The 12,097-nt window shown below is 37.5% G+C and overlaps 1 protein-coding gene across 2 annotated transcripts; it reads left to right on the forward strand.

Annotated features, from left to right (window-relative positions):
- Nucleotides 1-988: 988 nt before the first annotated feature.
- On the forward strand, nt 989-11,461 carry prps1a (phosphoribosyl pyrophosphate synthetase 1A). Of its 2 annotated transcripts, none has more exons than XM_007257518.4 (7): nt 989-1,301; nt 2,257-2,440; nt 4,537-4,635; nt 4,913-5,037; nt 7,005-7,178; nt 7,547-7,706; nt 9,591-11,461. In XM_007257518.4, exons 1-7 carry the CDS (start codon nt 1,180-1,182, stop codon nt 9,681-9,683), a joined length of 957 nt encoding a protein of 318 aa, XP_007257580.1. In that variant the 5' UTR covers nt 989-1,179; the 3' UTR covers nt 9,684-11,461. The 2 variants fall into 2 exon arrangements, with proteins under 2 accessions (XP_007257580.1, XP_007257579.1); XM_007257517.4 differs by having other exon boundaries at nt 990-1,301; nt 2,257-2,446.
- Nucleotides 11,462-12,097: the final 636 nt, after the last annotated feature.

A 12,097-nucleotide genomic window follows, 5' to 3' on the forward strand; every position in this document is an offset into this window, starting at 1 on the left:
ATCCATGCTTTAACAAGATTCCCAGTACCTGCACTGACCACACAGCCCCACTGCATGCTGGAACCACCAAATTTAAGTAGCAGTAAAGTGTTTATCTTTGAATGCTGTGTTCTTTTTCCACCATGCAAACCACCCTCCAAATAACTCAGTTTTAGTTTTATCAGTCCACAGAACCTTATTCCAAAATGAAGCTGGCTTGTTCAAATGTGCTTTAGCTTTAGCATACCTATAGCAACTCTGTTTGTGCTCAGAAAAGGCTTCTTCTGCATTACTCTCCCATACAGCCTCTCCTTGTGCAAAGTGCGTTGTATAGATGAACGATGCACAGTGACTCCATCTGCACTAAGATGATGATGTAGGTCTTTGGAGCTGATCTGTGGGTTGTCTAAAACTGTTCTCACCATCCTTCTCCTGTGATTATCTGAGATTTTTCTTGTTTCTTGTTTTTTTTAGGTCATTTGAGGATCCTATGTGGACACTTTTTAGAGAAGATGCAAAAAGAAGAAAAAAAATTAAACCTATTTCATACTTGGATTCACCTGTGTATGTTGGTCAAGGGTCAAGGAGCTTACCAAACAAACTTTGTTTTCCAATAATTAGTGCTAAAGGTATTTATATCAATAAAACGACAAGGGTGCCCAAATTAATGCACCTGCTGACCCAAACAACCAATGATTTTTGCTTTCACATTTAGGGGTGCTGGGACACATTTTAAGGGTGCTCACCCCCTTAAGGGCTAGTGACGCCCTGGTTATCATAAAGGTCTTATATCAGTGATTATAAGATGGACATAAATTAAAACACGGAAGAATAGAAAATAAATAAGGCTATTAAAAATTGTTATACAAGGTAAAGATCTATCTGTAAACGGAGTGGCGATTACAAAATATTGATAATATAATGTAACATAATATATAATATAATATAATATTTTAGAGCGTTGTGCAGAATGACGTCGCTCGTTTTCTCGCGAGATCTGGTGACTACTGGCGAGTTGCTGTGGAACTGCTGCCAGGGGATACGGAGCACGAGCTGGTCTCGGGGACGGACAGGGCTCTCGGTGTGTTTTAGTGGCAGCGCGGTGTTTACAGCCGCTCCAATCTCACTGCTTAATTACTGCGGGTTTCTTCAGCACGGCAGCTCCTCTCAGCCAAGATAGACGCCCTGGAACAGCCAAGAATGCCTAACATCAAGATTTTCAGCGGCAGTTCGCATCCAGACCTGTCTCAGAAGATCGCTGACCGGCTGGGGCAGGAGCTGGGGAAAGTTGTCACCAAGAAGTTCAGCAATCAGGAAACATGGTGAGCAGCCCGCGTCTTCGAGCGGAGCGTGTTTTTGTAGCAGAAAACGGCACGGTCATTTAATTTTACCACATGGCCAACGGCGCCACACCACGCGACTGTTTTCGTTTTGAGTTTGTAGTTTTTTGCGGTGCGGTGCGCCGTCCCGCTCTGTGGAAACGCAGAGTCGGAGGACTACATTTCCCGGCGGCCCGGTGTGCTAAACTCGATAATGCTATTTCTAATGCCCCATGTTTGGGCTGTTTGGCTGCTTTCCACTCAAGAGGGCTGAAGCCCTATCACTGACCGTTATATGCCGTGTTTTCATGTGGGCAGCTTATCTCGCTGCTGTAGTTATAATACTGAAGTCTAAATTGGAGGGCTGTTGCAGGAAATAATAAGCCACCACTGCAGTATAATATTAGCTGTAGCTAAAGCCATGTGATATTAGAGGAGTTCTGATGATTTATGGCTGGCAGATATTTCAGACAAGAGGTATTTTTGCTATTATATTAACATAATAATATAATACAATAATATATATAATATTAAATGAGCACCACGACTGCATTGTAACCCAACAATGGTAGAAAGACAGCATGAATAATTGGTAAATATAGGTTAGCTAGCTAGCTAAGTGTGTACGAGTGAGAGAGAGAGTGCATTCAGCTCCTTAAAATATCCTGCTGTTGGCAGTGGCTGCTGGTAGGGGTAGGTTAGTGGTGGTGTGTTTATTTGTAGTTGACATTTAGAGTCAAATATGTCATCGCAGTGTAGAAAACTTTTTTTTTTCTAATTTTACATTAGAAACATTAGTAGTCCACATACCAAGAACTAATCTTATTTGATTAGAAAAAGGTTTACAATTGGTGATCAGTTATCAATGAGGAATAATCAATGATCAGTGCTTGTTGACAAGCATGTTGTGTTTTCTGTGTGTGTGTGTTTGTGTGCGTGTGTGTGTATGTGCGCGCAGTGTAGAGATCGGCGAGAGCGTGCGTGGAGAGGACGTTTACATTGTTCAGAGTGGCTGTGGTGAGATAAACGATAACCTGATGGAGTTATTGATTATGATCAATGCGTGTAAGATCGCGTCAGCCTCACGAGTGACTGCGGTCATCCCCTGCTTTCCCTACGCCAGACAAGACAAGAAGGATAAGGTGGGGGTGAGAAAACCTGCTTGCATTTTTACTAACGAAACCAAACACCACTTTGAAGGCATGTGCTCCCACACTTACAGTGCCTTACAAAAGTATTCAGCTTCCTTAAAAGTCATCAGATTCACCCAGATAAAGAACAAGCAGAAGGTTTGTATTGTGATGTTTTAACCATGCATCCCCACAACCTGAAGCTACTGTAGATACTGTACATTGATCTCGTATCATATAGCAGTATTTTGTTTAGCAAAAGGTATCAATTAATAACAATGAATAGTTTGTTTTAAGATTGGTGGCAGACCATGCTGGATAGCATTGATACACTCTGTTATTAGATCCCATTGTTGCATTAGTTAAGATTGATTGCATAAAATTTAACTTCTTTTGTACTTTGTACAGATTGTATAAATACGGTAGTGTCTGACTTTTTTTTTATTTGATTTAAACTGTCCAATATATTGCCTTGCTTACAGTGTTGTAGTACATCACAGTATATATATATACTATATGCATATCATATAGTAAAATTCTTGCCAATATACAACCCTAGCTTCTTGAAAGTAATTGTTGGTCTTAAACATTGTAGCCAGAGGTGGTCTTTTTTCTTTAATACTAAGTTTCTAATTCTTTTTACCAATTACTTTTGGTGGACATACAGTGGTGGAAAAAAGGTTTTGCCCCTTTCTGATTTCCTGATTTTTTGCATGTTTGTGACACTTGTTTCAGGACATCAAACCAATTTAAATATTAGTCAAAGACGACACAGGTAAACACAAAATGCTATTTTAAATGAAGGTGTTTATTATTAAGGGAGAAAAAAAATCCAAACCTACATGGCCCTGTGGAAAAAAGTGATTGCCCCTAAACCTAATAGCTGGTCGGGCCACCCTTAGCAGCAACAACTGCAACCAAGCATTTGAAACAACTTGCAATCTTGCAGTCTTTTACAGCATTGTGGAGGAATTTTGGTCCACTTATCTTTGCAGAATTGTTGTAATTCAGCCACATTGAAGGGTTTTCAAGCATGAACGGCCTTTTTAAGGTCAAGCCACAGCATCTCAATCGTATTCAGGTCAGGACTTTGACTAGGCCACTCCAAAATCTTCATTTTGTTTTTCTTCAGCCATTCAAATGTGGACTTGCTGGTGTGTTTTGGATCATTGTCCTGCAGCTTTAACACTGGACCATGTAGGTTTGGATTTTTTTTCTCCCTTAATAATAAACACCTTTACTTAAAAATAGCATTTTGTGTTTACCTGTGTTGTCTTTGACTAATATTTAAATTGGTTTGATGTTCTGAAACATTTAAGTGTGACAAACATTAAGTGTGACAAAAATCTGGAGGGCAGGGAAACCCACTGTATCACTAAATATCAAGTGTCGTTTCCGATCCTGACTAATCTGATGACTTTTGAATACTTTTGCAAGACACTGTATATACAGAAACACAAACCCACACACCAAGACACACGTGTTCATTCACTAATGTTGGTACTAATCAACCAAAGTCATCGTACTCGTACCTAAATGTTACTGGATCCATCTGGGCTGCTTTGTCGTAAGTCAGTTTTTTGCATATCTTTGTCTCTGTCTTTGTCTCTGGTTTCTCTCTCTCTCTCTCTCTCTCTCTCTCTCTCTCTCTCTCTCTCACACTTTCTCTTTCTTTATGTCTATGTCTCTTTCGTTTTCTGTCCCAGTATCTCTCTTTCTGCATTTTGTAAGGAATGCACTCAGATTGGCATGCATGGCTGAAAAGAACATAAGCTGTATTACTCACCCCTTTTTTATTTAAATGTACTGTTTGATTCTAAGAGATGAAATGAGGTTAGAAAAATATTTTAGTTGATTGTGCAAAAATAAATTAGAACAGTTTTTTATGCTTTTAAGACCCAGATATAAGCTAATTCAGGGCTAAAAGTGGTAATATACCACTTGCACTGGAATTAAGTACTCAATGTCTCAGAAACAAGCACAAAACCACAAAAATGTTGTAGAATTTCTCATAAAAGAATAATGTGGGACATAGACCTTTTACTGTTAATCTGCAACCTGTATTTTAATGTGTTTGTTTGTTTGTTTGTGTGTTTTGCTCACTGCAGAGCCGGGCACCAATCTCTGCCAAGTTAGTTGCCAACATGCTTTCAGTAGCTGGAGCTGATCACATTATCACTATGGACCTGCATGCCTCTCAGATACAGGTACAGACACAAACACACATACACAACAGAGCAAAAAAGGACAGAGACAGACTGAGAGCAAGAAGAGAGAATAGAAAGTAAGAGAGAGTGGGAGAATGATACCAACATAGTAAGAGAGAAAGGGCAAAAAGAAAAAAAAAATCAATTATCTGCATTCTGTATTTAGATCTTTAAAAATTTGTTTTATTCAGAGTTTTATTCTGTACAGAAAACACATACTTTTGTTTAACTATCAAGTACTTTACGACAGGCAATGTTGTGTGTTTGTGTGTGTTAGGGTTTTTTTGATATCCCAGTGGATAATCTGTATGCTGAGCCTGCAGTTCTGAAGTGGATCAAGGAAAACATTAACGAGTGGAAGAACTGCACTATCGTTTCACCTGATGCAGGCGGAGCCAAGAGGTGTGTAATATCTCCTTCTCTCTCCCCTCTATCTCTTTGCCTCTTTTACTGTCTTCTTTCTCATTTGGTCTTGCTCTCTCACTTTTGCTCTCTCTTTAATTTCTGTTAGTTCCAATCTCTCTGTCCCTGGTTTCACAAAATCATCTATAACTTATTTCAGTTTTAAAAATATTGTGTTTTCTTTGTATGATACAGTGCAAAAGAGATCATAATCTTTGTTTAGTGGAAAAAATGCGCTGTTGAGGAAAAACTGGACTAACACTCAGCTGGGAAACAATAAATTAATAGTTCACAATAGTAAACAATCTAATTTACAAAGTTTGCCCAGGATACAGTTGATGATGAGTTAGCCAAGACATGTTTGTTGTCTGAAGTTTGCTTCATTAGATTTACACTGGTGCTACAAAGCTAATGTAGCTAACAAGCTTTTGTCAAACATGCTTCCTTTACTTTTTAGCAGTGTTAACTGTGTAGCTCCAATGCAAAACTAAAGAGTTGCTATATTTTTTGGGTGGAAAAGAGGCAAATGGTAAAATTGTATTTTACTAAGATATTAAGTAAAATCAAAGTGGACAAAAATGTATTTTGTTCCCTTTAGGTGTGGAGGGTAAGGGCCTGCAGTGTGAAGTTGTGAGGTTTAAGAAAGTTTGAGTTTTTGGGCCTTGGCTAACATTGTGTGCTTTAAAAAGCTGTTTTCTTCACTGCTTATATTTAGCACTTTATTCAGTAACAAGCGCCCTTTTCCGAGCTATGTTTTCCTGTCAATGCTCCACCCACGAATGCATTTATTGTAAGATTGTTTGTAAGGTTGGATATGCTTCAACAGAACCCCATTTAACTCGAATAAACTGAGCTGTATGTCACAGTCACAATACCTACATTAAAAGTGGTGTTAATGTTTAGTTCCTCCAGAAAACCTACCCTCCTTTTCCAGTGCTGTTTTAAACATCTGCTTGCAATTTTATCTAACCTTTAGCACATACTTCATACCTGCATTACACAAGTGTCTACTCACAGTATGAGTGGAGGAGCATTTTTTAGTTGAAATGTGCTCGCCTTTGGTTTGGTTAGCTTCAGTGTGCTACTCAGCTAGCTATGCAACTGTTTGAACATAGCATGCATAAAACTTGTAAATAACTACTGTGTCTGTCTGTAAGCCTTGATAAAATACCACAGTTATAGCTATTGTTGTTAAACTTCAGCCTTTTGCTTGCTAATTAGCAAAAAAGACTAGTAAAATAGTAGAATTCTGTCAGGAGTCTGATTACAAAAATAGATGTTTACTACATAACGTTCTTTAAATTGAATGGTTTAAAATATTACCTTAATGTTTCCTGTTTTCAAATTTGAAATGGAGTCACAAAGATCTTTGGACAATCTCTGCTACCAACTTTACTTTTGTGTCCATTAATAAAAGCGATATGACTTCAGTGAATAAGTAATAGTACAATCCTTAAGACTGCATTAGAAATTCCCCCAACAAGTGGAGACAAATGGACCATCTAAATGTTGAGGGCAGTGTAAACCAAGTTAAGAAATGCAGGGCTAGTGTAGTGTTATATAATGAGAGGCCTCGCCTGGCTGTGTCTGTCTAGACAGGGGAAAACCTGTCTGATTGGGCAATTATAAATTATAAATATAGTCATAGTTATAAAGGTTTCACTGTCTGACTAAGCATAGCTTCACTCTGACTGGACTAACAGGGTGTGGATATTGTGTTTGGTTAAGTGCAGCACACATAATGCCTAAATATGGATATTAAAAAATATATTTATCTTGTTTTATATGACCTATGAATGTAATGCATTGGTGTGTGTGTGTGTGTGTAAATGCATTGTGTGTGCAGGTTTGGCTCTTGTAATGTTTTCTGACAAACTGTGTCAATAAAATAAGTAGATATGCATATTTGTGTGCATATGTGGTACTGAATGGCATTTTCTGAGGTGTGTGCATGTGTGTGTTTTCAGGGTGACGTCCATAGCAGATCGTCTGAACGTAGACTTTGCTCTGATACATAAAGAGAGAAAGAAGGCAAATGAAGTTGACCGCATGGTTCTTGTCGGTGATGTGAAGGACAGAGTGGCCATCCTTGTGGACGACATGGCCGATACCTGTGGCACCATCTGCCATGCAGCAGACAAGTAAAGACACCCACACACAAACCCACACTCAAAAAAACAGTTTAAAACTAGAGATATCTGCATTGACACTATATGGACTATGGAATTCTACACTACATTAAAATAGTGTACCAGTTTTGACAGTTTATTACAAGTCAAAATTGTAATGTCATTACAGCCAAAGCTATTGACACATTCAGTTCATGTGTTAATTTTAATCATTCTTTTCACAACTAAAACATGTTCACAAATATGTTGGAACAATTTTTAATTAGTTATAAAATCTGATTGTCCTTTATTTAAATAAAAAAAAAAATCCAAAAAGTACCAAACACTTTTTCATTTAGATGGATGATATTGTGTGTGTGTATGTGTGTCTATTGCATTAGGTTGGTTTCTGCTGGAGCTACCAAAGTTTACGCTATTCTGACCCATGGCATCTTCTCTGGGCCTGCAATCTCTCGTATAAACAATGCCAACTTTGAGGCTGTGGTCGTCACCAATACCATTCCACAGGAGGACAAGATCAAACACTGCAACAAGATACAGGTAAAGAACTATATGGCTGGGTGGTGTGGCCAAGATTTGCAGTATTAAGGATTAAGCCTAGTCTACAATGAAGATTTTCTCATAAAGGGAAAATATAGACCCAATCTCATTTCTCTTTTGGACTTTGAAATCCTACCCCGAAGAAATGGGTCAACCCTATACAGATATATAGCAGTGGAGTGCAAAAGTTCAGCAACCTAGCTGCTGCTTAACTAGATAACTTTAGGGCATTATGTGTCTTCAGAAATAATTATTAGCTTATAATATATTTTATTTTTCCGTTCCACCTTACAATCTGCCATTTGTTCCACCATTGAAGGTGGAATTAAGCTAGCTAGCCACTGAGACACACCACTTGTGATTTGTTCATGCTTTTTGTGAAAAACAAATGCCCATAAAACAACTTGAGGGGTCTTAACCCCCAGTATTGAGCTGTGTATCAGTGGAACTGTGTTCTCTGGAATGATTAAGCACCAACCAGTATTTTTACAGATGAGTTGTAGTGTTGGGGGATGAAACGGAGTGGTAACCATTTGACATCCTGAGTAACTGTTATGGCTGAATAGCCAAATCCTCACAGCAATGCTTTACTCGTACATCTAATAAAAATCTAACTAACTCTAGCGTTAGTTACACCAAATCAAAAAAGGTAAATCAGCAATAAGTATTGAATCGGTATATTGATGTTCTACATGAAATACTAAGCCTTTATTGCAGTGAACTGGAAAGTCCTACTATATGCAGACCAGTGGTGGACCAAGATCAGGACTGAGAAGTACTGCAGTTTGCAGCATGTTTATTTTGCATGCTATTGAGCACTTTCTGTGGTGAGGCCTTGGTTTTCTTTAGTGTAGATGTTCTCCCAGACCAAACAGCCTGAGAATGCCCTGAGATTAAAGATAAAGTGGGTCTGTGGTTTACTCAGAATTACTGAGACCCTGTAGTGCACCTGGACGGAGAACTGATGGCCTTGTGTTGCAAATTCCAGAACACAATCACATGGAAATAAACTTTACAGCTGTACACATTGTTTTCTAGACAAAACAAAAAAAAAACAGAACTTGTTTAAAAATGAATGGGTTGTTTAATATTAAACATGATCTCTGTAACTGAATATACAATATTTTTAGCAAACCTCAAAGCAATGTTTTTCTGTTCCTACATAAAAAGTAAAAGTAATTTCTAAGTTGGAATTGAAAGTGAAATCAATTCTTCCCTGCAATGTGCAGAACTGAGATGGCTGCTGGCAATAATCCAACCCCCAAAGCATAATAAATTCTACTCTATGCTGCAGAGTTGGCAAAGTGTTCTTTTAATTAAATCCAGTACCTTCTTTTTTCCCCCCCAAACATATCGTTGTTGATGGTGGCCAAATACTTTAGATGCTGCGTTCTGTGACAGATAACCGGAAAGGGTTTTTTAAGACTGCACAGTGGAGTAGGAAATATATTAGGAATGTTTTGATTTGCCTTTTTTTCTTGCCAGTATATGATCAGTTTCCTCCAATAGTGTTTTTTTTGGTCTTCTAGCTCTCATTTTGATCTCCACAGTTCCCCTGAATTTCTGTTTCTTCCAACATTCTGCATTTAAAAAAACTGCAAGTTAAAAAAACTCTTCTCTTAACCTTCCCCAACTTTAATTACTTTTGTTTTCAGATTGTTAAACTGCTAAATATTAGGTTTACAGTTTAAAGAGCCAGAAATGGTTTTTAATTACATTAGGCCCTCCAACAAATAGCCATATATGAACAATTTTCCCTTTTTGTGAAAAATCTTTGTGTAAATTGTTAACCACCGTTAACACAATTGTTAATCTGAGCCCTTGGGAACTCTCCTAATGTAAATTAAATGTGTGTGTTTTTATTTTGGCTCTGCCTATTTACAGGTTATTGACATCTCTATGATCCTGGCAGAGGCAATCAGACGAACCCACAATGGAGAGTCAGTGTCGTACCTGTTCAGCCATGTCCCTTTATAACACGCACACACACACACACACACACACATACATAGACAGACATTCATGCTCTCTTTCCCCAATATATCTACAGGTACACATACACACACATTCATTTAGTTACACACTCACATTCTGTACACACACACATCCTCACACGCTCCCATGTTGCCATTGCTTGTCATAAAATAAATACAAATACCTAAGAGAACATTACAGCTATTCACCTGCTGTAATGAACATTTTACAAACTCTATGCTGCCATTATTTTAGGAATCCCTAATCACCAGGGGTTATATCTGCTACTCCATCTTTAAGCTTTATCTGATTGTTGAAGCTGAGCATTATCTGGTGTTACTCAGCAATTTGTCAGTTAATTAGTTTTTAGGACTGGTTTGCTTGAAATAAGCTTTTACAAATTGTGGAATGCAACATTTGCTAGATTGGACAAGCCCTATAGAATGCAGGTAAAAATCCGGTTCAGCCTAGTGAATTAGATTTATTTAATATAAAGAGGGCAGAATTGCTTCGTAACATGGAGTTTTCAGTTTAAAAGGCCATACTACAGTATAAAACTAGATTGTGTTATTGGTAACTGTAATAAAGAATGGTCATAAAACAAAAGTATCTGCCACTGTATGTTTGATTACATCCAAATGAATCTCTGCAGAAGTGATATTTCATGTCCTTATAATATTCATACAAAGAATTCTAATTCCAAATTGAGACACACTCTAGTTTTACTTATTTTGACTGAAAATGAGCAACAGTTATTCATCAGGTTGAATGAGTTTTTTTTTTTTTACCAGCATTCTGTAAATAAAGCTTGTCCAGCCTCACAGCAGGTACTATAAAAGGACACATCTGTGGGAAATGCCTGGACATGTGAACTTTCTCTGATTCTAACTGGAAATCTGTGTGTGACCAAATATTGGGTGATTGATCCACATTAGCTGGATATGAGTCTCCTAATGACATTTTGTTTTACAGGCAGATTTAAAAAAAAAAAAAGTACTTTTTACTACACATCAGTCACTATCAGGTACATTATAGCCAGAAGGTTCTGGTACAGTGCAGCGGTGGCATTGTAATGATTTGGCCATGTTTTAGAATATTGTTGTGGCAGCTGGATTTCTTTATTTATCTCAAAGGGATATTTTCTTTCAAGTGGGAATTTTCTTTTTTGTGCAGTATATTGCTTTAATATTTTTTTTGTGGCTGCTGAAGATTCAGGGAGTTCATTAAAGTGTAAAGTAGAAAGAAGAGTCAAGGCTTAAGTTAGTATATTTTTCTATATGAAGGCATTTGTTGAGATGTTGCTAAATGTTTGTTTTACGTAAATGTTTGTGCTCTGTGTTTACTCGTGTGGTTTCAAGGCTGCATGAGGACAGATCTGTTCTGAAGTGCCCTTCAGTGCTCATTAATCTCTCTCTTTCTATCTCTCTCTCTTTTGCCTCTCCCTATCTATCCCTATCTGTTGTCCTTTTTCTCTCTTTCAAAAACATACACAAAAAAGTACAAAATGTAAGAGTAAAATGTTTAAGCCTTTTTTATCAAACTGTGGCATTTGTATTTGTGTAATGTTGTCACCTCTTTCCTTTTGACTGTGAAGGATGTTTGGAATGTTTTGACCTTCTCAATAGATGAAGGACTCCATGATTTAATTGGTCAGAGTCTGATGCCTTAAAAAGTGTTGAAAGAAGTGAATGTGGGCAGAGCCTTTGTTTGGTTATTTCTCCTCTCCACCAAGCAGACTGTCACCTGAATGAACAATAAATCATCTCAGATTTATCACTTCACCATGTCTCTATTTTTCATTTACTTAATTAGGTGGCGCTAGACTGTAGTAGACTAAATGCTGAATGTGAGCATATATGTAATATGTAAAGTTATGTTCCAAGTACCACTGGGAATGACATGACACCTGAGTTGCATTTTAATTAAACATCCCAAAAATTAAACACAGTTGGTTTGACAACCATTTGCCAGTGTTCTATGGCTAATTCAACCAAAATTCCACTTTTTGTGTCCCGTGTTATTTTCAGGCTAGCATTGTTAGCAGTGCAGTTGACATGAACACATTCTGCAGTATTATGAACCATCTCAGAGATGGTGAGGCTCTCCTGACTTTCTGAGTAGGAAATTTGACTCCTGCTTGCATAAATGATAATGTTTTATGTTCCATCATGAGTTTAAAATGGGCTTTTTTCTGTAAATACATTAAAATAATAGTGTTCCATGTTCCATTTCTAGCCCACATGCCAATCAATTTGAAAAATAAGTTGCGTTAATTGTGTGTATTTATTTAAACATATAATTTTGCAATACAGGTTTCTTTGTGTGAGCTTGACGGATACTTTTTAATGTGAAAAAGCAATAGATTATCTGATAGTAAAATTACAGAACAACTTGCAATATGGTTCTCACATGATCGC

Source organism: Astyanax mexicanus, chromosome 1 (assembly GCF_023375975.1).
Source record: "Astyanax mexicanus isolate ESR-SI-001 chromosome 1, AstMex3_surface, whole genome shotgun sequence".
Lineage (NCBI taxonomy): Eukaryota > Metazoa > Chordata > Actinopteri > Characiformes > Acestrorhamphidae > Astyanax > Astyanax mexicanus.

What these genes read in the sequence shown, in the direction of transcription:
- prps1a (XM_007257517.4), top strand. Translation starts at nt 1,180, where the DNA reads ATGCCTAACATCAAGATTTTCAGCGGCAGTTCGCATCCAGACCTGTCT. An exon ending in TTCAGCAATCAGGAAACATG is followed by an intron (nt 1,302 to 2,256) that starts GTGAGCAGCCCG and finishes ATGTGCGCGCAG; the next exon opens with TGTAGAGATCGGCGAGAGCG. An exon ending in ATCTGCCATGCAGCAGACAA is followed by an intron (nt 7,179 to 7,546) that starts GTAAAGACACCC and finishes CTATTGCATTAG; the next exon opens with GTTGGTTTCTGCTGGAGCTA.